At 42.0% G+C, this 26,981-nt stretch overlaps 1 protein-coding gene across 2 annotated transcripts in view; it reads left to right on the forward strand.

The window, feature by feature from the left end:
* The first annotated feature begins 345 nt into the window (after positions 1-345).
* The window catches only part of FBXL7 (F-box and leucine rich repeat protein 7), a 418,013-nt gene continuing 391,377 nt past the window's right edge, over positions 346-26,981 (forward strand). Inside the window, exon 1 of one of the 2 annotated variants that reach the window (XM_036849217.1) lies at positions 346-896. In XM_036849217.1, coding sequence (XP_036705112.1) covers positions 860-896 — 37 coding nt within the window. In that variant the 5' untranslated portion in view covers positions 346-859. The remainder of the gene's footprint in view (positions 897-26,981) is intronic. The other variant, XM_036849218.1, reaches the window with a different exon arrangement.

Raw genomic sequence — 26,981 nt, forward strand, 5'->3', positions numbered from 1 at the left:
TGATGCGTGTTGATTTTAAATGCCACCACACCTAAAATAGGCCATATTTGCAGGCAAACCCAAGGGATTGCAAACGACGCCCGGAAGCTCATCTTACTAACTAGGGGCCCAGCCGGTAAAAGAACAATAGTAAAATAGAGCCAAGAGCGTGTTCCTTCGCTCGAAGCGATTCGCTGGTGGCGCGCAGGGCCTGCGCCGAGCCTGGGGCTGGAAGCCGGAGCCCCGAAAAGGCGCGCTGCCCCTTTAAAAGGCCGCGCATCTCCGGGCCGGCCTTCCTCCCCGGGGCTCCAGCTGTGATTGACGCTGGGCGGCGAGAGGAGGCGCCTGGCGCTAACAAAAGTCCGGCCCTTGGGCGAGCGGCGCCGGGCCGCGAGTCTCTGCTCGCTCCGGGCACCCGCAACAAGTGGCCGCCGCGCCCTCCCCGGGGAAGCCGCGGGTGCGCAGGAGCGCCCGGAGGAAGCGGCGGAGCCCGGGAGCCCCGGCCGCCCGCGCGGCTCAGCGTCCACCGCTGGGGGATCGGGGCGGGCGGATGGGGACCCGGCGGCGGCGGCGCGGCGAGCCTCTGGGCGGCCCCGGGGCGCGGGCTCTCCGCGGCGCTGCGCCCGCCGGCCCCGAACGCGGATTCTAAGGGCGGCGGCCGCCCCCCGGCCCCACCCGGCGCAGTCGGGGGTGCCAGGAGGGGACGGAGCGCCCCCTCCCACCGGAGTGCGGGGGCCGCCCCCGTCCGGAGGTCGGCCCCGGAGCGTGGGGTATGCGCAGCTAAAGGTCCCGTCGGGCGGGCTTTCCTCTGGCGGAGCGCGCAGGCGGTGCGCCCCACCTATGGAGTGTCCAGGGAGACGGCGGGCATGACGGCGGCAGGATGGGCGCGAACAATGGCAAACAGTACGGCAGTGAGGGTGAGTGGGCCGCCGGTCCTCACAACTCCCCAGTCGCGCCCCCCTCCCTTCCCCTCGCCCTCCCGTCTGGGAAGGAAGATTCTCGCACGCTGCCGGGGCGCATCCCCATTTGGCACCCTGTCTGGGCCGTCACCTTCCCTTTTGGCTCTGAGTACTTCGGCGCCCTGAGGATGCTTTCCCACCGCGGGGGTCTCTCTAAGCAACTTCCCAGGTTGCCTTTGGGACGGCTCGAGTTGCATTTCTGTCTCTTTCTGAAACCATGTGCCTCAGTTTCCCTTCCCTGGGCATCTGGGGTTTCGGATGATGGTTTGGCAGAGGGCGGAAGACGTTTTGGAAAAACAACGCAGTGAAAATTTTCCCAGGCCTTTGTGCACCAGTCCCCGGGACTCTCCTGTAGCAGGAAAAACTTCTGGAAGAAGTTAAGTTTCCATTCTCTGCTCACTGCCCCCCGAGCTGACAGCTTCGTAAAACTGACCACCTAGGGGCCGTGTGAGGCGGGGAGTGGCGGGGGGCTTTGTCTGGACTCTCTCGGGGCTCGAGACGGGCAGAGGACCATCAGTTACGTGGGGCTGGAAATTGCACAGAAATATTGCCTGTCAAGTGGGAACTTGGAAGTTGGGGAAACTTTAAACTCCACCTACTCCTAAAAGGATGATGGATATGTGGGTTGGCTTCTCTCTCGCCCCTCCCCGCCCTTTGCATAGAACCGTAGTGTTGTAACCCGGTTGATTAACTGCATGCCCCTCATATGCATACGGCAAAGGCATTTCCCGCAGTTCAGTAGTTAGGAAGGTTTGTCTTTTCGTGAACTTGGCTGGAGGGGAGTGGAAGAGACAGGGTCGGTTTTACAGCCCGCCCCCAGAGGACCGGCGGTTAGAAACGGGGTCCAGCGCCTGAAGACTGGTAGGAATGCAGAATGGCTCTTCAGCCTGTAGTGTTAGGGAAACTCCTATCATCCTCTTCAAAACTTTGAGCTGTGGCCGCAGAATGTGGACGCCTCTCCCCATGTCTGCGTCTGTGTTCTTTCTCAGCAGCTTTGTGGAATTACAGCAGAAACCGACCCTAAAAAACCGTATCCACAAGAACCTTTTGTTTAAATCATTCTTTTCCAGAGCATCATGTTTTGAATTCCACACATATATATATGAAATATATATATTTCCTTATTCTGGGCAGTTATGTGAAAGAGGTTTTTTTTCCTGACAATTTCTTTTTTAAAAAGTTGAAAGGTGGTCTTTTTAGAGAGCAGCCGTGAAATTATGCCAAAAAAGATTATTGGAGAATCTTGGCCACCCCCCAAAACTTCTTGAAGTAAATGTTTTAAAAAAATTGTGGAAAAAAGAAAGATTAAGCGTCCTTACTCTGAGTTATTAAAGAAGCTTTCAGGGAATGAAGTGTGTGCTTGTCAGTTCTGGGTGTGCATACATTATGCCGTTTGAACACTGGTGGGGGGAATGGACACCCCAAGAGGAACACAGAGTCACTGCTCTGTGTTCTTCAACAAAACCCCTCACACTCTTCCTAATCCTCTGCAACTTGTTCTGAGATCCCAGCGTTCTCGCATTGTACAGTGTGTGGTGTATGACTACTTCCTGTCTGAACAGTGGAGGTTTCAACCCTTGGGAGAGAAAAGGAGAGACAGAGAACTAATGTTCTCCAGCTGTTATCCGTAAATGCTACCTCTGCATTTTCACTTCAGCTGAAGCGAAATTTTACTGGGATCTGATTTAGATACACTGTGGACTTTTTATAGGAAAAATCTCTTGGGCTCAGCTGATTCAAGGGGACCAAAAGGAAGCTTTGGGAGGTAACAGTTTTGGCTGGAGGGACACGTTGTGTTCAGCGTTCATCAACTCTCTTCAAGTGCATCGCCATTCCTCTGTGATAGGTGGGGGGAAAATAGAGAAATCGAATAACAAGAGCTTTTCAAAAATCTTTTTTCTCCCCAGTTACACTGGGCCTCTCCTAATATATGTCATTATAATACATGTAATGTATTATATGGTTATAATATATGTAGTTGGGTATGGTCAGCTTTATTACATTGTGCTATTGGATGGTAAAATCTATGCAGGTAAGCCTTTTGGAATTTGGTGTGTTAGTGCCACACCAAATCCTTATCTAAATCTTTCTTATCTACAATGTCAACTTTCAAAGAAAGTGAAAGCAACCCCTAGACATAGTATTTCTATTATCAAAGCAGACTGAGAATTAAGAGAGTTTCATAGATTTAGTGCAATTTAGGTGTGGTATATTTCAAATTATCAACAAATGCATATCCACAGAATGGCTCAGTGAGAGATCCCCCAACTATAAAACATTGGTGTTTGTGTATACTTTAAAAAACTGTAACTTCAGTATATTTTACTTACTAATGGAGCTGACACCACCATGTAAATGGCCCTGAAATTTTACAGATATTGTTGTGAATTATTAGAACTTTCAAAACTTCAGTATTTCATCTGTAATCTCACTTTTCTCCTGCTCCTGGAAAATATCTTTTTTGTTAAAAAAAAATATTCCCAAGACTTACCTTAGCAGGTGCAATTCCTACTTCTGCATCATTCCAGGTCCCGCAGCAGCAGTATTACCTGGGAGCTTGTCAGAAATGCAGAATCTGAACCACTTATCACATGCATGTTAAAAGCTCGAGGCAGTTCTGGTATGGGATGCAAAGCATTGACTTGAGAGTCTAGAAATGTGATTCCAGCTTCAACTTATCTACTGTGACCTTGCTCAGTTGTCTCCAAATCTTAAGGTCTTTCTTCTATAGAGTGAGGAGAGAATTTTTTTTTTTAAATTGGCTTTATTTGTCATGCTCATCCTTGAACATGCAGTCCTTCATTTTAGTTTGCTCTTATAATGCCTTAATGGACCACTTAACAGAGATTCGCCTTGGGAAGACATGTTGTAATAAATAGGGAAGTTAAGACTATTATTGCCCTGAAATCAGTAGATGCCCCAATCCCTTTGTTATCCTCTTTACCCTCATCTCTATCTTCCTTACTCATTCCCACTTCCTCTCTTAACTCAATCAATCTCTGCTTTTTCTCCTGAGATTAAAGTTATGTGTTTATCAATGTTGGGTGTTTCCAGTGTTTTGTTTTCCTAAATACTTAGTGAACATTCAGGTTAAGGATTTAGTTCGCAGCCTTTAGATAGACTTGGATTTTGCTCCAGCAAAAAGTTGCCACACCACTGCTGATGTTCAGCTTTCTAGAAATATAAGCGAATGTCTAAATGATTAGTATGTTCCAGTAAACTCTTATTATGGAGGGCTGATTTTTTCTCTTTGTCTTCTTTCATAAAATTTAAGTTACAGCCCATGTGTAGAAATCTGGAGAATAAGCTGGGGTGATTCAAAGCCATTAGAACCATTAGCTTTGACTCCAGTTAAACCAAATAAACAAATCTCTCTGTTCAAGTAGTGAGAGAGGAGCTGCCTTTCCTGCCTTTTAAGGTTTCCAGCCTCACCCTCACTCACTCGGTGGTTTCGTTGTTATGTTTATTCTACTCCAGCAGGGCTGAGTCTGTCGTCCTTACACTGTTAACAGCTTCTTTGTAAAATCCTGCCTGTTGTTGAATTGGAGCTGCTGAGGCCTTGTGATGGGGCTTGACCTTGGTAGCTCTGCTGCTCTATCAACGCCCTGAGTCCCTTTTCACCATTTCAGATCTGTGCTTCTCAGATATGTTGCCTGGGAGCATAAATCATCGCCAGTCCATCACCACTTTGGGAAGCATATCTTGAAAGAATAATAACGATGGCAAGTAACATTTATTGAATGCTTACTTTGTCCAAGCATGATCCTGAGCCCTTCACGTACACTGGCTCTTGTTGTTACCGAGTCCAACCTGACTCTGCTTGCTGCACGACAGGCCAGTAAATCTGGAGACGAGGTGCTGAGGCAAGGATAGCAACTTTATTCGGAAAGCCGGGCGTCCAAGAAGATGGCAGACTAGGGTCCCAGAGTACCATCTTATGGGGTCTGGATGCTAGTTTCTCTTATAGAACAGAGAAGGCGGGGAGGTGAGGAAGTAAAATAAAAAGGCCATAAGTCTTGCAAAACATCTGGTTTGGCCAGCCTCAGGGAGGGGATGTGTTACTTTCTTCTTTCTTGCAGCCATTCACAGGTGGGCAGAATGTTTCCCTGTGAACTGAACCAAAGGCACTTTAACATTTAGGCAGAGGGGCAGGGTTCCCTGAGGGAGGCCATTAGGTATGCTAATAGCTATAGACAACATCATTTTAGTGATTATAGGAACAAAAAGCAACAGGAGAGCAAAGGTTAAAGTAAAAGAAACAGATCCAACAGGGAGTTAGATTTTGTTCTTCCCTGTTACAGTGTAATTCTCATGACAATCCTGATCCTATGGGGCAGGTGTTCCTATGTCTCCATTTTACTGCTGAGGAAACAGAGGTGCAGAGAGGATGGTCATTCTCCCAAGATCCTACAGGTAGCGTAGGTGGAATTGGGATTCAGGGCCAAGTCTAAGCCCAGAGTTACTTATTCATTCTTTCATTCAACCAGTATATGTTGACTTCTTAATTCCTACCATGTGCCAGGAACTCCTCTAGATTTTTGGAATACAACAGTAAACAGATAAAGATCCTGTCCTGGTGAATCTTATCTTCATCTGTGTGCACGTGTCCACGTGTGTTGGGAGGGAGGTGAAATGGAACAGTTAACACGTGTGCACACACGCACAGTCATTTAGTAAACCACATGGTAAGTTCTAAGGGGCTAAGTCTCTGCATAAAGAAAATTGTCAAATTAAGACTGATGGGGGGACTTCCCTGGTGGTCCAGTGGTTAAGACTTTGCCTTCCAACGCAGGGGGTGCCGGTTTCATCCCTGGTTGGGGAGCTAAGATCCCACATGCCTTCTGGTCAAAAAAACTAAAACATAAAAAACAGAAGCAATATTGTAACAAGTTCAATAAAGACTTTAAAAAAATGGTCCACATCTAAAAAATCTTTAAAAAAAAAAAAAGACTGATGGGAGTTGGGAAGAGAAGGGTGTGGCAATTTTAATTAGAGTGGTCACTGTGGGCCTTATGGAAAAATTGGCATTTAGACAGAAACTTAAAAGAAGTGAGGGACTAAGCCTTGAGGATCCATGTAGCATGTTGACTGTTCCTTTCAACCACTGTGTTCTACCAGAGTGAATACTCTTTATGCCGGAGGGCTTGCATCATCATTTCACGCAAGTGTAAAAGTGTGACATCGTCAGTCTTCTGTAAGTAGTCAGCTAGAGTGGAACAGAGTCAGTCTGGCCACTGGGCATATTTTTTGCCTAGCGTCTTTACAAATATGTTTTATCCAGTGGTATTCTAGCAGATGGTTTGTGACTGCTTTTGTAGGGAGGGGAGGGGGAGGCTAGGAAATGCCCTTCATTCTGCAACCAGTAGATGTTGCCTGACTTACTGGATGTGTGACTGCTCAGCCGAAGATCTCTCCAAAGGTCTCTGTAATTCTTAGTTGGATGTAGCTCTTTATCTTTTGCCTCCAGTAAATAAATTCATTCTGATGAAAATCAGAAGATATATGATAGTGATTCCACTGTTTGGCTCAAATCAAAGCATTAGTGACGTTATCAGTACCATTTTTAGTCTGACAGTGTGTTTTCAGAGATTTGAGGAATCTTTTTGCATATTTAAAACAGAGAAAGAGAAGAGAGGTAACTTTTCGTTCTCCTTAAGAATCAACTCACATCAACTTTGTATCAGCTCTCTCTGCCCTTTGAAACAGAATGAATTCTGGGTTGATGTTGAATAATTGATAATCCCTTTTACCCTTAGCCCTTATTGAGTGGTGTGTCTGGAAGTTGATTAGACTACTTGGCTTGGCTCTTTGACTGATGGAAACTCCTAGATATCTCGCACCATGGCATTTGGAATGTCGTAAAATATGTGACAGTATCTTGAATAAAATCTAGAGTGAATTAATTCTCTGAATAATGAAGAAGGGGATAAATGAAGTTTAGAAACTTAATACCTTAAAAAATAATATCTGAAGAGCTGTCACGATGAAGGTTAAATTTCAGAGTGCTGAGCAAAGACCAAGATATGTAAGTTACTAGCACGTAGGTAGGTTTGACTCAGTCTGAGGATGAGCTAATGATTAGAGCTGCCCACATCTGAGACTGGCTGCCGAATGAGGAAGTGAGTCCTCCCACATGGGGAAGGGGGATCACAGTAAAGATTGTTGTGCTAGAGATTTCTGCATCAACTAAGGGGTCTACTATAGGACCCTACACCAAGATCCCTAGCAAACAATTTGCCATGTGCAGTTATTTATTTATTTTTTTAATTGAAGTATGATTGATTTACAATGTTGTGTTAGTTTCAGGTGTACAGCAAAGTGATTCAATTCTACATACATACATATCTATTTTTTTCAGATTCTTTTCCATTATAGGTTATTACAGAATAGTTCCCTGTGCTCTACAAAACAGTCCCCTGTGCTCTGCAGTAGGTCCTTTTTGGTTCTCTATTTTATATATAGTAGTGTGTGTATGTTAATCTCAAATTCCTAATTTATCCCTCCCCCCTTTCCCATTTGGTGACCATAAATTTGTGTTCTGTGTCTGTGGGTTGCAGTTACGTTTGATGAAGGGTTATTGTTTGATTTGAACTCATATTGCTACTTCCCCCCTTTAATACGTTTCTATCCTTGTAGTCGTTGGAAAGTACTATCCCCACTTCCTCTAGGTTAATTTTCTCTCTGTTACATGTATGTGTTTATGTCTTTTTAGATATATTTAGATATTAATTGGAAAATCAACTGATTTTGTTTCCCTGCCTTCAGTGGTACCTAATCTCCTGAACCAAAAATTGGGTTTGATAAATGACATGTCCTATTTTCAGTGCAGTAATGGGTATGGACTCTACCTACTGTGCCTTTTATTATGACCCTAAAACATGTAGATCTCCTGAAGTTGAAGCAAGACCCTGAATTGCGCTTGTGTTGACTATCTTGAATTAATGTTTTAACTCTGTTGATAAGACTTAACTGGCATCATTGGTTAGTGACGTCTGATCAGAAGCTACAAATTGACTAGAACCTCACAAAGACATCATCTTTCTCAAGGAGCCCTGACTCCTTTTTGTTCAGCACCATGTCTTCTGTGCATGAGCTAGATATGGGCAGTTCTGCCACGTGGTGATAAAGTCCATATCTGCTGAACTTTCCCAGAATGTAGCATTTTTTTGGGTTTTGGTTACAGAAATTTAAACCTCTTCTTCCATCTACTCACTGCGTTAAATCTCTAGATAGAATAAGACTTTTGCTTTAAGGAAGTTCAGTATCTAACTGAAAAGCTAGGCAGGGAGGCCAGTGATTTCAGAACAAGACGATAAATGCAGATTCACAGAGGGACCCTACTTTTCCGACGTGCTAAGTGTGAATGTAAGTGATAAGTGGGAAGTGGGCATAAGACTAGAGCAGCTCTAAATAATGACAGCACTGGACGATATCTGCAACTCCCCAAACATCTAAAGGATGCACATATTTTCTAAAACAACGCCAACAATAACAACATATACACACCACTATATATAAAATAGATAACCAACAAGGACCTACTATATAGCACAGGGAACTATACTCAATATTTTGTAATAACCTATATAAGGGAAGAGAGTCTGAAGGAAAAAAAAATATATATGTATACACATTATATAATATATGCATATATATATTATATATATATATATATATATAAAAAACTGAATCACAGTGCTGTATGCCTGAAACTAACATGGTATTATAAATCAACTATACTTCAATTAAAAAAAGAAAACAGGTAAATTGGAGGGGGAGTCACTTACACTCTTGGGAGAAACTAAATCTTTTGTTAGGAGTCTTTCCCTAATTGTTCCCGAAAATCTTCATGTTCCATTTCGGATGTCGTTTATTCCGTGGGAAGTGGTTCTTGTGGGACCTGTAAGCGAGGACCTTGGAAGGCGTCAGAGGAGGCGCAGGGGCGTCTGACCAGCCTAGGTCCTCACCACACCTGTACCCTGCAACCAAGGAGAATCAGAGCCTGCAGGCAGATGCTTTTTAAATGTGCCAGTTCATACCCCAAAGACGTACAGCTTTCAGACTTCTGACACGAATGATTATGAACCATCTCTGAATTTTCCTGAGTAATGAAATCTAAACACGTGGTCACCATTCTCCCCGTTCCCTGGGTGAAGGAGTGTCGACTTTGTCTGGAGCCGTAAATCTTTATTCGGTTGTGCATTAGATATGCTCACTCTATCAATCCCTATTTAACTTCTAAACCGGTAACAAAATGAAAAACAGTTGTGAACACTGCACGAACTCATAATTGTAACTTTAGAAGCCTTGAGCAGAAATGTTAGAACGTTATAACATGTAGAAATGTTATTGAATGTTATTAAATGTTATAACGTGTAGAAATGTTATTAAAACATTTTTTTGTTTGCTACCCTTGCTGTGGTAAATTCCTGTGCTGCATTTTCCAAGCAGATGTAGCAGTGGAAAGGCAATCAGAATTTCTAGAGAAAAATTTCAGGAATTTTTCTTCTGCTCATGGATTGAGCTTCTGCCTGCGAGTCACCCACTTTTTGGCAAGGCGGAGAAGTCAGGAAAAGGCTCCTTGTATGTGCAGTTGAACCTTTGACCCGATGGAGTACTCGAATTGAATCTCAGGAGCCTCTGGGTTAGGTCCAAGTCTAAGGCCAGGCCTTCCACGGTCCAGCTGTTGGAGGTGGCTCAGACCCCAGGGAGAGGATTAACAGGTATGAGACTGAGGGTGGAGGGGAAGAAACATAAATAAGAGGAGAGGGAAGAAGAGGAGAAATTCAGAGAGAATTGGTGTTAGGGCACTGATTGCCCTCTACCGTAAAGAATGGAATCACTGTTCTACTCAGTGCTCTTTTCTTACAAATATCTTAGCTCAAGGAACAAAAACAATTACTAATAGATACTTGGTAGGCTTGGCTGTTGCCAAGTTTGCTGTATTTTCGGTCATTTCAGTAATAGTAACAATTACTGAGCCCTTAGTAGATGCTACTTCCCTCTCCGAGCATGTTACACACACTCATTCCTGTAGTTCAAGGCAGCCAGGGATGCGGGCACAGATCATCTCATTTTGCAGTTGCCAGCACAGGAGCTTCGAGGCAAGGCGGACTGACTGCCCAGGGCACAGAGCTGGTGAGTGGTCCAGTTCGGTCTGAAATCCTTGTGGCTGTGCTGGCTTTTGTGCCCCTCTCCGCTGTGCCCCTGACCCCCTCCTGCGTGGGCATGTCAGTTGCAACCAGAGTCTTTCCTGATCTTTGTTTTGTTTGTGTGTTTCAAAGGATTGCAGTGACTGCGAAGTAGCCCGTTAAAAATGAAAGTGACAGTTTTATGTATGGATGAGGTGAGCAAAAATGAGAGACATCTTTGGAAGGAAACTTTCAGCTCACTTTACCTGGCTCTCCCAAGGGCCAATTAACTGCTCATTAGGCACCAGTCTGCTGACAAATTGGCAGGCTGACTAGTGTCTCTGAGAATGGCAGCCTGTAAAATAATTAGCATATTCTGTAGAGTCTTCAGAGCGCCTAGTAGAGCTGGGAGGCTGTCCCACTTCGCCCCAGAGCGTTAGCAAATTATCTTGGTGCCGGGATAGCTTTTGACCTGGGACGGCCACCTGCTCACAAACAAAAGCTAAGGGAGGACTGAAAGAGGTGTGCACGTTTTCCTTCCTAAATAGTTTGTAAGTTATATCTTGTATTTCTCTCTGGTTTCAAAAGTACGGATTTGAAACAGCCATTAATGTGGGGAATTATTCCAATATGTATTTGTATTTGCCTTTATCTTTGCTAGCCCCTGGGAGACTTCTCCATGAGGATGTCTAGGAAATTGCTTTGGAAACTATAAAGCGTTTCAGAAATTAATCTCATTTATCATCACAGGGACTGTGGGAGGGGTGTCTGCCGTGATCCCCAGTTTGTAGATGAGGAAACTGAAGCCTTGGCAGGTTAAATGATTTGCCTTGATTTTACAGTTGAGAATAGATGGGGTCATTCCGATTCTAAATTTAGTACACTTTCCATCATAATATGGCTTCCCTTAAAATGCTACAAGAAAAAAGAATATAATCATGCTAGGGTATTATCACCAGGCATCTGTGACAGTATTTTATTTTTTTATTTTTTATTTTTTAAAAAAACTTATTTATTTATTTATATTTGGGTGTGTTGGGTCTTCGTTTCTGTGTGAGGGCTTTCTCTAGTTGTGGCGAGCGGGGGCCAATCTTCATCGCGGTGCGCGGGCCTCTCACTATCGTGGCCTCTCTTGTTGCGGAGCACAGGCTCCAGACGCGCAGGCTCAGTAATTGTGGCTCACGGGCCTAGTTGCTCCGCGGCATGTGGGATCTTCCCAGACCAGGGCTCGAACCCGTGTCCCCTGCATTGGCAGGCAGATTCTTAACCACTGCGCCACCAGGGAAGCCCTGTGACAGTATTTTAAATTGCTTGCACCCAAGGATGAAAGTGGGGGTCTGCAAGCATCCATCCTGTCCTTTAATTGCTTTTGGAGCTCTAGTATTGATAGAAGCAGAGAAACCTGCCCCCTCTCGGTCATCTCAGGCCACAGAGCTGTGCCACTGCTCACGGGAGCAGTCTTGCAGTGGTAAGATTATCATAATGAGAATGCAGAGTGAATTGTTAGATAAATATTCAGGACAAGATGGCCTTGTTTGTTAGGGTGTCACTTGCTAGCTGATAAAACTCAGCTGGGGCTGTGAGGGGTGTTTGCTTCTGAAAGCTTCTGCTCTAGATGCGTAGAGAAAGTTACTTTACTTTTGGGAGGATCAGAGAATCAACTCTACAATTGGGGCCTATCAGCATCACTGGAGTCCTTATTGTCTTCAGTCTTCTGGTTTCCTTTGCTGTTGAAGAACCACATTGTTCAGAGGTCTTTGGAAGTGTTGAGGTCCTGGACAAGCCCTTTAGGATGAGTTGCTATCAGAGGTCACTGAGGTTCTGATGTTGTTGTGATAGAAATCCACACTGTCATGTAGCCTTTAATTGCTTTACTTTCCACTCATTGTCCTCTGGTTTACTGTCTATTTTTTTGTTTTTTTCTGTTCCTTGTTCCTTTGTATTTATTTATTGCTCATCCTACCACATGCTTACCTGGCATGACTGTAACCTTGTTCACGTGTTAGGTCCTTAATATATTTTTGTTAAACAAATACATGAGGGTGAATCTGTAGCCATGATCTTTATTGGATTTAAAAAAGCCTATGAAAACCCTATCATATTTTCAGTGAACTTTTCTTAGACTTGAACATTTTACTCTTAAAAGAAAGTTTCTCTGGGCATGTTTTCTTCTGAGGATATTCTAACTTGGACTTTTATTTTGAACAGTGTGGATGTATCTTATGGATGAAAATAGTTTAGCTTGTGTACTTAAGGAAAAATGAAATATGTATTTTTTAGCATTGCTGAAAACAATTGCAGAAGACATTTCAACTTCACTGATTTACAGTATTGTGGACTTTATTTTCAATGAGTATTGAGTAGAATGCTACTGTTTATTTTTTATTGCAAATTGTATTGTTTGGTAATATTTGTTTCAGCTGCTTTGGAAATTGAGTTTACGTGACAATTTAAGTAAATCAATCTAGAAAGCATTTAAAAATTGATCTCTAAATCTCTAGATTAATAAATTACTCTCTTCTCTGCATTAAAGGGTTATAGCATTATGAATCCTTTTAAATTTCTATATTCATCTACTTTATGCTGGGGGCTCTGCATCTTTATTTTTCTCCTTTTTATTATGCAAAATATAAAAGTTATTAGATGTGTCTGGTATGATTGGAATGGTTTCTAGTAGGTCTTCTGTTTCTGGCTTCCCTCCTTACTAAAATCAGAAGTGAAATAATCAATTTCGGAAAAAAAGAAAAACATTATTGAGCTGTAGTGTGTGTATATGTGTATACATACACGAGACTATTTAAATAACCCTTTCCTATAAATTCATCAAAATCCGTTATTCCTCACATCCGTTTTTTTTCTGTAAATGAAGAGAAATATGTAACTTATAAGGAATTAAAAAATACAATTAAAATTAAAGAGCCATTTTTTGTTTAAGAGTATGGTATCTGTTAGAGGAACAGCTTTAGACAAAGGGTCACCGTAAGAATCAAACTAAAGAAGAAGCAAATAGTCCAACACACGAGCTTTCTGAGATGGAACTTGGGACAGAGGTGTCTAGTTTATGAACAGACTTGAAATGGTTCTGTGACATGATATCCGCTTGGAACCGTATGTTTTAGTTTGTTTACCTGAATATGTGTTCAGCTCAGATGAGTGGATATAATCTCTGTTGGTGAGAATTGTATTCTGCATGGCACTGAACCTGGTTGACGTTTGTTCTGAAGTGCCAGAGCATAAATTCAGATTCACAGGCGGCATTCATACACTCATTTTTGTCTTTTGGTTTCTGATTTTAAAGGTCAGCAGCTGCTCCGCTGGTTGGAAAGATTTATGTAGCCCCATTTGGACAATGTATATTGTGGAGACTACTATAAATTTCAAGACTTGACATTTCTGTCCTGAACAGCTTACTTTTCACATCTCATTTTGCATCCACTTTGTCTACTTAATTATATTTTAATAATTTTCTCTATTTTCCATCTCTCCCAAAGACCTCTCCTGTTGATCACCCTGTGAGCTTGTTTTGAGAGACAGTATTTCCTTGGGGAGTCTTTCTCCATTCCTGAAGCCACAACATGAACTGAGCAATAAAAAGCCAATTCCCTCCCCTTGGTTGTGCTTCAAATAGTCATTTCTTTGATACAGGCTAATAAAAACAGGAAAAGGATCATTTTTAAATGCTTTGGTTGGGGTTGCTTTACTTCCAATAAGGAAAATTGCCTCACAAGGGGGAGCATGGGTAATAAAGTTACAACTAACTGAGTAATTGTGTTCAGTCTAATGTCAAAATCTCCAAGCTGCTGCCTGCAAATCTAATTTAATCGTGGGATTGCTGTGTGTCCACTGTGGTGTGTAGATTTGAATTTGCTGCTGTTGATCAACTCTTCACAGTTAATGGAGTTGAATTTCAAATGCTCCTGGAGAGGTTTGATATGTGTGGGGGTTTTTCCTTCACAATCTTTGTAAGCCTTGAGGTAGGTAATAAAAAGGGCTTTGAGGGTAGATCAAGAATGAAACATGTAATAGAATCTTGGATGTGTTCATGGTGAAATTGACCACAGATCAGCTGACAGTGAAAGAGACTGAGGCACAAAGAAATGAAAGAGTTTGGTTAAGGTCATACAGAGTCCAGGTGTTTCTTTTAAATCCATTTCTTTCTTACTCACCATGCTTCATGCCCTTTTTTCTTACTTTCAGAAGATTTGAGGTGAATGTAGTCGCTGTCTTCCTTCTCTGTGCAGTTAGCCCCTCCGGGACTGACTCTCTCCTACCCCCAGCATGGCTCAGGGCTTCTCCGGCAATTACTCTCACTCAGGGCAAGGGAGCAGCCCCTATCAAATGACTTTTTGAGGCGGGGGTACAGTTTGGGACAACTCTGAAAAGCCATCTTTGGTCCGGAACTCTAGTTGGCTGAGTCCTATATTGCACCTGCATCACAGACCAAATTCTGTCTCTGTCTGCCTTCTCCCTTGCCTTTCCTAAGTGTGATGCCAAGGGTACTTCCCAATAAAGCTCCTGTACTTCAAATCATATCAGAGACTATTTTACTGGGGAAACCAATAGAAGACAACGGAGAAGCTGAATACGACGCTATTCTGGCAGCGGTCAAGGGCAGGATGCCACTGCTGGGAAAATCATCTTGCTGGGAATCCTGGCTGTTCTTAAAAGGGAGCCTTCATCTGACAGTTAAGAGACATGAATGGATTTTTGCTTGGGGACCTAGTCTAATCCTTTCATTGTATAGATTTAGGAAATAAAGCCCCATGCACTAAAGTAACTTGACCAAAAGTACATAGCTGGTTGGCAAAAGAGCAAAAACAGGCTTATAGTTCCAGGTGCTGTTTTTGAAGAGCCGTATTGGAATTTGTTCAGAGTTGTTTTGCTGCTGTAACTCAGAATTGACTGCAGATGGGTCTAGAGACCATTTATCTGTCTGATCCGTTTGTTCAACTCTGGCACTGAAGTCAGACATCTCAATAATTTCTCCGTGGTCTATCTTGCTGCTTGTCTACTATTCTTTAAAGAGTGATCTCTGAAGCTCACCACAGTTGATAGTTGAATAGTGAAGAAGAAATGGCGAAGTAGAAACAGATGGTCATAGTTATTACTGCCTGAAATCAGCGTTTTGTGATACTGGCTATTAAGAGAATTGGGAAATTGGCAAGGCTTATTACATGATAGGCCAGTGGCAAGTACAGATTCATTAGGTGGATGAAACATGCAGGGGTGGGTTGAAAGAATCATAAGCAAAATGAAAAATGATGACAAATTAATATTTAGTCTCCTGATCATCCTAAATAGTTTATTAGTCATTTTATTATGCTCAAATAATGTTCCGTTGAGATTATCAAATGACTGTAAGCTCAGAGTCACTGCGGTCCTGAGAAATTTGGAAGGAATTGAAAAACAAATTATTAGTTTGTTATTATCACTACTACAAGGATCCAGATTTTATATAGTTTCCTTGGCATAATTAACCAGCTACTGTCTTAGAAAATATTCTTTGACTCCTATCATCTGTAAATTAAGTAGAAATTTATTTTATTTGGTACTCAAGGCCCTATGTGTGCTTAGACAGATTCCCTCTCTGGCTTTCTCTCAGGATGCTCTTCTATATGTACTCCATACCCTGGCTAAACTAGGAACCTCAGTGTTCCCCAGATGTATCTTTTATTTTCCTAGATTTGTGTCTTTTGTCATGGGTTTTGTTTTTCTTGGACTGTTCTTTCTATTTGATTACCAATCAAGTCCTGCTCAGTTCAGGCCCAATTCAATGTTAACTTCTTAAAATAAAATTTTCTTTGATTTCCCTTAGATATATCTTTGTTCATAATGCTTATTAACCCCTTACTTTGAGGGAATATGTCAGGTGCTCTCAGCTGGATTTGCTTTTTCTTCCCTCTGATCCACTGTGGCATTTTATTTGTATGGAATTTTTATGTCCTACTTTGCATTTAGCTACTTGCATCTCTCTAATCCAGTAAATCTTTGTAGGTATCCACTCACGTACCAGAATCTGTGCTCAGTTTTGAGGGGTAAAAAATATAAGAAATTGTTCTTGATTTAGGGGCCTGCAGTCTAGTAGATGGAATAAAGTACTGAAAGAGCCATGGATGGCAAAACTAAAGCATGCGATGGGGGACAGACCTGGCTGTGGTGAGCTTTAGCTGGGGATGTTCACAAGGACTTCTTATCTGAGATGACCTTGAACTGGGTCTGGAAAAATGAGTCAGGGCTTGCCAGGCATGGCTATTAAGGAGGGAATGAGAGAAGGTCAGGCAAGGAGGCAGGAACCAGTGGGTCAACTACGAGGGGAGGAGAGGATGATCTGAGTTCAGACCCATACCGGGAGCAGTAGACCGGTGCACACGGCTGTGAAAGCAGCGTGAAGCCCTGTGAATGGCAGGAGGGCGCATCAGTGCTTAGCAAAGGCAGCCAGCCTGGGACAGATTTAGAGAGATTGCTGGCCAGGCACATAGATTCCTCTTCTCCTTGTGAAGGGAGTGCCATTAATATAACTCCTGGCCTGGAGTATTTACCTGGTTGGTAAATTTGGAAGGGATAAAGTCAACATCTGAGCTCCATTCTGTTTTCCTCTTGGAGGAAGCTCTTCTGCCCAGAAGTAGACCGGCTTTGGTCTCATGCTTGCCAACACTTGGATTCAGTATTAGCCACTTGGCTGTAGACCTAAGACTATATACAACCTCTGAACTAGAGTTCCTGGAAATAAAGGAGCCATTTTCCTCTCTCTGCCACTCCTCTTTTCTGATTTCCTCAGTTTGTTTTGAATCTGACTGGGAGAGAGGGGTGCTATTCCTGGAGCCCCATCAAGACCCCAACAGTAGTATACGTAGGAGGGAGGAAGAACGGCTAAGTGAGGGCAGGTGAAAGCTTGAATTACAGCGGGTACATAATGACTGAGGAAGAAGGTATGGGTTTCAGCAGTGGAAAGAAGGTAGAAGGACTTGGGGACTCATTGGCTGAAGGGGATGAATGAGATGGAAGGTTCTAGAAAGACTCCGCCTTCTGGTTTGGGTGCTTGGGGGCCACATTAGCTCACAGACCTTAATGTTCTGATTGACCTGAGTTTCCCTGAATTGGTTCTGGAGGCCAGGACAGTTAATTTGGTCTTTGATCTCTCCTCTTGTCATCACCACCCAGGATCTGAAGGAATTTTTCAGGGACTGATACACTTGGGCATTTGCTCATCTAAATTGTTCAGTTCCTTTATTAATTCATTTAGCCAGCAGATATTTATTAATCTCCATCTGTCAGGCCCGGGCATGGCCTGCCCATGAGATATCGTGGTGAATAAAACATTCGCTTGTTCTCTGCAGACTCAGGGTCTGGTGAGGAAGTCAGAGCGTACAGTAGGGGATTACAGGTTAAGCAGCTTTGGAGCCAAACAGCCCGAGTTAGACTCTGGATCCCACTACTTGCAAGACAGGCGACCTCATTAGAACCTCATTTTTAAGGGAGCTAAGTTGGTGTCTCGCTCAAATAGCTACTTCACACTATTTGTAACTTCTCCTGATTTGGCCCAGTAATAAACTGGTGGATTGGCTTTGAATAAATTCTTCCAGAGACTTAGAAAATTGGAAAAAAAAATTGCTTTTGGAATTCATTTTTTAAAACAGGAAATTCCTGTCTAAAGCTAGAAGAAGTTGTCACAGGAGCAGCATAAGTTATGCTCTATTTATCCCTCTTTTGGACGATCCCTTTAGATCAGCACTTGATGCAGGGAAGCTAGAATGTGGTTTATTTTTTGGTAAAGTTTTCATTTTTGAGTTCTAATTGCATGAAGGATTTGAAAAAGTGTTGAGCTATTTTTTTATTATGGCAAATCTGGATATTCCTGTGAAGTAGAGAGATCCAGTGTTTGTGGGATTTGAAGATAGACCTGGTATTAATAGGGTGTAATATTCTTTTTTTTATTGAAGTATGGTTAATTTACAATGTTGTGTTAGTTTCAGGTGTACAGCAAAGTGATTCAGATTCTTTTCCATTAGAGGTTATTACAAGATATTGAATATAGTTCCCTGTGCTATACAGTAGGTCATTGTTGTTTACCTATTTTGTATATAGTAGTGTATGTTAATCCCAAACTCCTAATTTATCTCCCCCACCCTGGCTATCCCCTTTGGTAACTGTAAGTTTGTTTTCGATGTCTGGGAGTCTATTTCTGTTTTGTAAATAAGTTCAGGGAATAACACTCTGATGTGTAGTTTTCTGTGCCATTTCATATAGTGATGGACATTTTCATGGTTCTAAAACTGGGGGGAAAATCCCATTGTTTCAAGAGTCCTCAATGTGAAATACCATTCACACACACAAATTGGGTGTGTGTGTGTGCGCGCACGTGGTGTGTATATATATGTGCACTTTATTGTTCCTATTTTAAAAGTCACAAGATCAAATGATATGCTGTGTGCCAGATTCTTGCACATTTATTTGCTGTGATTTAGTTTGTCCACCAATGTCCAATCCTACAGAGATTGAAAGGCTGAATTAGACAGAAGATGGCACAAAAGTAGTGGTAGGGTTTCCTAAAGGGTAATATTTGCTTTATTTAAAATTACTGATATTTAACCAAGAACAAAATGCCTCAGTTTTGTCCTCTAAGCTTTTTTTTCTTTTTCTTTTTTCTGCAAGTGAAGAGAAAAAACAGTATCCTTCTGTAAGGAATTTAAGAAGAACTCAATATAAAGTAGCATTTGTTCTCTTTAATAATATGGTATCAGCCCTACAAAGGGAAGTGATGTACTCTCTTCATGTCAGGGCACCCTGAGTTTTAAAGATGGGATTAGACCCTAGAGACGAGTAGTAGGATTAGTCCAGTGCACTCCTTGGAGATTAACAAGAAGCTTGGGTACCAAATGCTTTGAAAAGATACGCAAAGTCCTGTATGAGGTACAGCAGTGAGCGTGGTGGCTAAGGGCACAGACCTGGGTGCCAGACTTCCTGGGTGTCAATTGGCTCTGCCAATTACTAGTCTGTGATCTGTGCAAGTTACTTAACCTCTCTGTGCCTCAGTTTTCTGCGTCTGGAAATGGAGTTAGTAGCAGTTCTTCCCTCCAAGAGTTGTCAGAGAGTGGGTTGAATTGGTAGATATAAAGTGCTAGTACTTGGCATGTCACAAATGCTACTTTCTGATTTACTCTAATCTGCACTTCATCAAATCTAGATGATTTGAGGCTGCTGCTTTCTTGAACTCAGACATATGGACTGGAAGGTTTCACGAAATTACAGTATGATTTGCCAAAGTGATTTAAGATAATATTGGTTGTAAGATGAAGGTGTTAAGTGGGCAGTGGGAGGGGTGGGGAAAAGGAGCTTAGAGTCAATTAAATAGGTTGCTATTATTATTATTATTATTATTAACTGACTCAAGGCAGAGTTGGAATTGGAAGCCACGTGTCCTAGTCCAGCCCTTAGTCCATTGTTCTACAATACATTGTATGTCTGGGCAATGTTTATAAACTAGAGTTTTAGACACTTCCAGTTTGGGAAATAAAAATTTTAGCTGTTGATTCTGAGCACACAAAGTCTACTCCTCTCTGGGTAATATCATTTGATTTAAAACTATTGCAGCACTGAAGTATTGTAGTTCCAAGTCCTTAAGGACAACTGGGTGCGATTCTCCTAACTTATTAGAAAAAGCAGGATAAAGAAACACCCAAATTCCCATGTAAGAATGAGCCTCCTCTCTCTGCACCTGCTTGCAGGCTCAGGGGTGATGGAGCTGCGTGTATCTTTCTCTGTTTGTTACTGCTTTGTATTTGGATAGGTTAAATCTTTAAACAGTTATAAATTTCTTCCTACTGAGTGAAGATTCAGATTCAGCTTTTAATAGGAGTTAGAAATACTGTTTTCATTGCTGGTCGAGTTCATCCAACAACGGAGGCTGGAGTGTCCCTTTCAGGTTACTACTAAACTTGACTCTGGGGCAAAAAACTATGTCCATTTTATATGTGTCTATGTAAATCCTCTACAAAAGTGCTTAAATGGGGGCTCTTGTGAATGCCTTTAAGACTTTGGGCCAGTCACTTCTCTTTGGTTTGCCCCTCCATTGCTAGTTGATTATCTGTCCTGCTCTAGGAGACTTATCTTTCCTTCCCCTCCCTCCCCGCCCCTCCCTCTCCGTCACCCGTGGTTCCCCCTTCTCTCTTGCCCTTATCCCCCCTGCCACCCCCTTCTTGTCTCAGCACCCTCCCTTCATTTCTGTCTCTCTCCAAAGTTTATATTTGACTGTTGTCTCTGGGCAGTGTGCCCAGTTTGGTTTATTTGTTTCTCATAATTGTATTCAGAAACTCAGCTACAAGTTTCAGATGGACGTTTCCCATGGCATTTGTCTCCTTTATAACACAAGTCTTTTCTGGGAGTTTTGTAGTGTTTTACAATATAAATGCAAACTTGACCTCTCCGAAGTGGAGTTTTACAAAATGAGTACCCAAATTAATCAGAAGATGAGGTTCCAAATCTTAATCTCTCAATTAAGTTTTACTGTCCCAGCTCTCAGAGTAATGGAATAAAGATAACTTATTGGTTAGCCTGGTTGTTGCTAACTGCTTTGCATTTGTCTCTCCCACAAAAATATCTTCTGCTGAGTTTAGTTTTATGGAAGATAAATGTATTGATGGTAGTGTAAAAGAATCCCAAGTGTCCTTCATGTTGAAATATAAGCTAGTGTCAGCTTTAAAATGACAACCCTAAACACTGCATACTTTAGTCTCAGCCCAGTGTCTACTTCTACTTTGAGAAAATTGTGGTTTGAGGCCTTCTGTTACTCTGTAACATTCTAGCAAAAGCTCTAAGCTTTAAAATATGGGTCTTTCTATGATGATAATGGGTCTTCCTAATTGTTGTACATTCACAACTTTACATGTTCCAGATACTACATTGTCCAATAAAGTAGTAACTGGCCACTGGCCTCATGTGGCTTTTGAATTTTTAATTAACTACAATTAAATAAAATCATAGATTCAGTTCTTGAGGCACACTGGCCACATCACAAGGGCTCGGTCTCCCCATGCGGCTACCATATTGGGCCGTGCAGATACCGAACAATTCCATCATTGAGAAAGTCTCATTGGACTGTGCTGTTACAGAGGATTTCAGTTAGGGTAAGTGGGACTAACGGATCGATTTCACTGAGTTTATTAGTTAGGGTAAAACTAAGCTGCTGTAATAAGAGACTACAAAAATACAGTAAATGAAAGAATTTTAAAAAATTATGTAATATTCAAGAGGTGAGCAGTCTGGATGGCACATGATAAGTCATATGGTTCCTTCCATCTTTTTGACCCATCAGTCTCATGACATTATCTGCACCGATGTGTCCCGATTTCCGGGAAGATCAAAAAGAACTCCAGGGCAAGTGGCTTTCTTGTAGGTTGAAAATGAACCAGACATTGTAGCATCACTTTTGTTCACATCCTGTTGACCCAGACAGAGCTGCACATTGACACCTTGCTGCCCGTGAGGCTTGGAAATGTGGCCTTTTAAATTATTGCTGCGGAAGAGAGAATGGATTTTGGGGCAGAATCAGCAGTTTTTACCCTACAAGCTAATGCTCAACGTAAAGAGATGACGTTTAAGGTGACGGTTCATTTGCCATCGTTAATTTGGGTGTTGGGAGAGATGATATGTGGATTTAATTTAGATGTTGCATGACTCTCAGCGTTTACTATGTTGTCATTTAAGCAAATATGGGCGTAGAGTTCCAGTAAACTAAACTAGAAGGTTTTACCCAGCTGGTTTTGTTCCACCATCCAGTAAGTAACCTAGAGTGTGGAGTGGCTCCGTCTGGATTCTCATGAAGAACCACAGACCTGTGACTCCCCGTGTGCTTTCAGCGCTCAGTGGATTTGGGGATTTGGAAGATGTGCGCAACCTTGCTACTCTAAGCAAAAGGCTTGACTAAGGCAGTGAAGTGCACTTTGAAGGAATGGATTCTATGGTCCATTACTGTGAGTAAATGGTGCTTCCTTCATGGGAGATGGAAGGGCTCGTGTGTATAGTGAACTGATAAACCTCTTGTAGAGAGGCTGGAGACATTCTTCTCAAATTAGTGGAATTATATTTTACTTTCCCTTTTATATTTTAGAATGAAAATGGGAAATGATTTGTATGTCTGTGTGTGTGATTTCTCTCCTCCTTGCTGCCGATGACCCTCCTCTCTTTTCACCCAGACGTGGTAGGATTATGAAGTTATTAGAATGTACTTTGGAGCATTGGTGTTATTATCAGTTATGGCTTGGAAGAATAACTCATGCAATTTCATTAATTTTGGCAGGTCAGTAAATTTTCTCTTTTTCTTATTATAACCAAACGTTGAATTTTATCTCTTCTCAGGTGGTGTGTTGGATTCTACTTTATCCATTTATCATAGGAGATTAAGTTATAATATAGGTAACCTTCAACTTGCCTACATTAATCTTTCTGCAGCTAATTGTACGTTGTAACTTATGTCCCGACCCATGAGGAAGGGACAGGAGTGGCCTCAGGTCTATGGAAAGAGAAGATGCCTGGGTGAGATGTTTGGTGGACCCCCTCCTCCCAGAGCCTGTTACGTTTATCATCTGTTCCACTGGGTTTAGAATTCGAGAGTGTTTTCTCGAATTTCTGATATTGTTTAGCTCTCTGCAGAAGCCTCTTTCTATAGCATATATGTCTGTCATCTCATAGTTTGGATCCTGGCTCTGTCAGTTAATGAGCTATATGACCGTCAGCCAGAGAAATAACCTCCCTGTGCCTCAGTTTCCCCATCTTTAACATGAGAATAGCAGTACCTAGCTCAGAGGGCAATTGTGAGATTTTTAAATGAGTTAAAAAGTCCTAAATGAATTGAAAGTTCCTGGCACGTTGTAAGCCCACTCTTAAGTGGTGGCTCTTCTCTGTATTTACTCAATTTCGGTACATCTTTATGTAGAAAAGTAGAGAAACTGTCTCTCTTGGAAAAGGAACACTTGAAAAGGTACCTGTCTTCAAACTTTTAAATTATTTTTCATATAGTTACTAATGAATGAGTCTGACCTCATTCATTTTTAAAAATCCATAGCAATGCTTTCTTTTTATCATGGTACTTTTAGAATGCAACCCCACCATCTCTAGAATGTTCCCGTCATATTTTTCCATTTTGCAAGTGGGATCATTGAAGCTGGTTAAGTGCAGTCACCTGTGCACATGGACAGAGTTAAGCTGTTGAGTTGTTCCTTAGCCCAGTTACCTGGCTTCCCGGTAGAATGCTTTTTCCTCTGTGCATTGCTCTGTGTGTGTGTGTGTGTGTGTGTGTGTGTGTGTGTGTATTTACATACCTACATATATATCCAAATACGTATACATCTGTAGCCGAGGGGTCTATTGTGTAAGAGAAGGCACAGGGGACAGAATTCATGACATGCAATATAAGAGGAGTCCACAGAATGTGATGAGAAGGGATTTTAGAACAATTTGAGTTTTGCCGATCTGGGTCCCATATTAAAGATCCTAGCCAGTCAGCAGCTCCCTGACTCAACTCTGGACACAGTCTCCTCCCCGCAAAGTGTTGCACAAGGTCACTTAAAATATAAGAAAACCATTAGAACATATATGCCTCCTGCTGTTTTGGAGCCGGAATGCTTAGGTTTGGGGTTTTGTAGAGGACACCCACACTTGCACAAACACGGTGATCAGTTCTGAGCATGAAGTCACCCATCAAAAAGTAAAGTACTGTTCTGTGTGCTTGTTGGCAATGAAGTGGAAGTGATGAAAGGAACTGAGGAGATGAATGAGATCATCTGCGGTGGGCGGGGCGAAGGAGGGACTCCTGCTGGGGAACCTGGATTTGGAGTTGCTGTGTAAAGTCAAAGGGACTTTGGCTTGGCAGAGAGGAAGGGCAGCACTTTCTGCCAGTGGGACGGAATGTGTGATGGGGGTGGCATTTGGGAGTAAGTTCCATGTAGGGAATGGCAGGCAGGGTTAGTGAGATGGAGCAGAGATCCTGGGTAAGGGTTACCCAAGAAGAGTCCACATAGATCACCCAATTTACTTACTAGTAAAAACTCTCCTGCGATTTCTGTGTTATACTAGCCCATTCGCTCACACCTTGTCTAGGGAGAAAAGCAGAATGTCTGTTTGTGGGAACAAGAATTCCAAAGGCATCTTTTGGTTGCCCTTAAAGTTTTGGTTAACATCCAATCCTGGGAGGAATGATCAAGAAGCCATTTAATCAGTGTAAAACAATGAGTATCTCATGTCAGAATCTCAAAACAATTAGAGCCTTTTGATTCAAAACAGACCTGGGAGCTCCAAGGAACAGGGCAAGAGCTTGCTGTTCCAGTAGAGGGAAGCCTGCTTAAAAAGCACTGCATCCACAAATAGAAGAGGAACATTCCTGCATAAAATCAGATTCTAAGCAGATGAAGAGAATATGAGCATGTCATCATAGGGAATGGGAAAGCTCATAATCAAATCTAGACTGAGAGAGTTAAGGGGTGTAAAAAGTGTATACTCCACTTAGACAGTCCTGGACCACTTGCTTTCTGGTGCCTGTGAGGATTGTCTATGCCAAGAAAGGATTGTAGCCTTCCTAGAAAGTACTTGAAGCTATTGTCAGCTTCCTGGAGGGTTTACAATGCCCGGGCTCTCAATCTCATTCCTGGGTTTACTTCAGAACGAATCTCCATTCTCTCAAGGTTGGGTGGAGTCGTGCTAAATCTTGCTTACCATTCACATCGCAGGAGTTCAGTTGGTTTATTGGCCTTTACAATATTGATTGCCCTTTTAGACTGGGTACACTTAGAATAGAAAAAAATACACAGTTTTGCATTTCTTCATTTTCAGGGTTTCTTTTTTCTTTTCTTTTTTTTTTGCTTTTAAACTGCCTTGAGCTTAAAGTAACTCAAAAGTGAGATGAGATTCTTGGAAAATGAGCATTCACCAGTAATGTAAGATATAATAAAACTATTAGGTCTATATGCTTTCCTGCCTTTAGTGATTATATTCTAGTATCACAGTGTCTAAATTTAATTTACAATAGCTGAAAGAGTCCATTGAGGAAGAAAATGAAATATCACTGATGGCTATTTTTTCTTATTATCAGCTTGAGAAATTATAAAATATTTATCTCTGTGACGTAACTGTTTCCAAAAATTACCTTCAAATGTTACTATGCCGTGAAGATGTTTAAATTCAATTCATAAGAAATGAAAGCTAGTGTGGTTATCTGTTGCCAACTGGCCAAGTATATGTAGACAGAATATCTCCTTTTACCTGAAAGGAGTTTCTCTAAAATGTTCTCAGATATTTACTATAAAACATTGAGGATATAGCTGAGCAAAAAGTATAAAATTACAATTACCATAATCTCATGACCCAGAGATAATCACTGTTAACATTTTAATCCATTTCCTTCCAGTTGTATGCTTCATAAACTTTATTCAGAGAAGTGTTTTGGGGATATTTTAAAACAGAACGTCATAGAATCTTAGACTTGCAGGGTGTCGACTGAAAAAAAAAAAAAAGCACAACCTAAAAGCTGAGAATTATATTTTATTCAATGGACTTTCTGAGGACTTAAGCCTGGAAGATGGCCTCTCGCATTGCTCTGGAAGACCGCTCTGAAGAGGTAAGGGTGGAGCCAGGATGCATAGGGGTTTTCGCAACAAAAAACCAGGTAGTTGGAACAGCAAAAGATTATTGTTAATTGCAGGAAACCAGACAACTGAAGTTAATGCATTTGTTATTGTTAATTACAGGAAACCAGACAACTGAAGTTAATGCATTTGGTATTGTTAATTACAGGAAACCAGATAACTGAAGTTAATGAATTTGTTATTGTTAATTACAGGAAACCAGACAACTGAAGTTAATGAATTTTGTGCTTTTCTGTGTGTGGGAAGATGCAAGAGTCTGGGCTCATTGAAATCATTCCTTTGATATGCACCTTAGCTATCTTGGGCCAGTATTCTGCTTTCCTCCATCCTGAATCCCCTAAGGGTGCCCGCAGGGTTGGGGTAGCTGTAGTGGCTGCTGGCTTAATGGCTACAACCTCCTTTGTTTAGTGATAATGGCAGGCAACAATTTTCATCCATAAGGGGATCCTTGATTATCTGGTACAGCCTCTTATCCAAGAAGGAATGTCTTCCATACTGCCTTGATTGGTATATATCCAATATTATGACTCTCAAATTTCTCCTGTTTAAAGGTGCTTTGCCTGTCAGTACAGATCACTTTTAAGGGTAGAATGGTTCTAATTTTTTAGGTATTCTTCGCTAAGACAAAAACTGTTTTCTTGCAAATATCCCTTAATGATCTACAGAAACACATTCTACTTGGTTCCTTCTCTGGATAAACATTTCCCTTTACTTCTGTTTATTCCCATCTCCTCATGGATTTTGTTAAAGAAAAAATTATTATGACATTTGTTAAAGAACTGGAAGGCAGGGGGACTATCAATAGGTGTAGAGATCAATCACTGCAATGGGGCTTTGCAGTAGGAGAGAGAGATTGGGCTCAACTTGCAATACAACAAGGAAGAGTGGAAATTTATGGTCAAGGGGCAGGATGGGGAGTCAGTGGATGGGAAATTACTAAGAGGAAGCATGAGGGACAAGGGGAGATTCTGGCTAACCAACCTAACAGGATTCTTGCTGAGGGCAGAAAGGGTGATCAGCCGTCACCTGGGGGACAGTGGGGGACGAAGAATTGGTCACATATCGAGGGTGGAGGATTCTTGCTAAAATGACTTAACAGGATTCTTGTTAAAATTTGGCAATGCAAAGAAGGATACAGAAGTTTAAAGTCGAGGCTTACTTAGGAAGAGGGTTCAGAGGAGCCTAATTAGAGTTTGGTCAAGGAGAGAATCTTTCACTCTGAAGCCCCAGGATGCAAGGCAGGCATTGGATAGGAAAAGCCTTGGGCACCTTCACTA

The sequence above is a fragment of the Balaenoptera musculus genome, chromosome 3 (assembly GCF_009873245.2).
Source record: "Balaenoptera musculus isolate JJ_BM4_2016_0621 chromosome 3, mBalMus1.pri.v3, whole genome shotgun sequence".
In the NCBI taxonomy this organism is placed as follows: domain Eukaryota; kingdom Metazoa; phylum Chordata; class Mammalia; order Artiodactyla; family Balaenopteridae; genus Balaenoptera; species Balaenoptera musculus.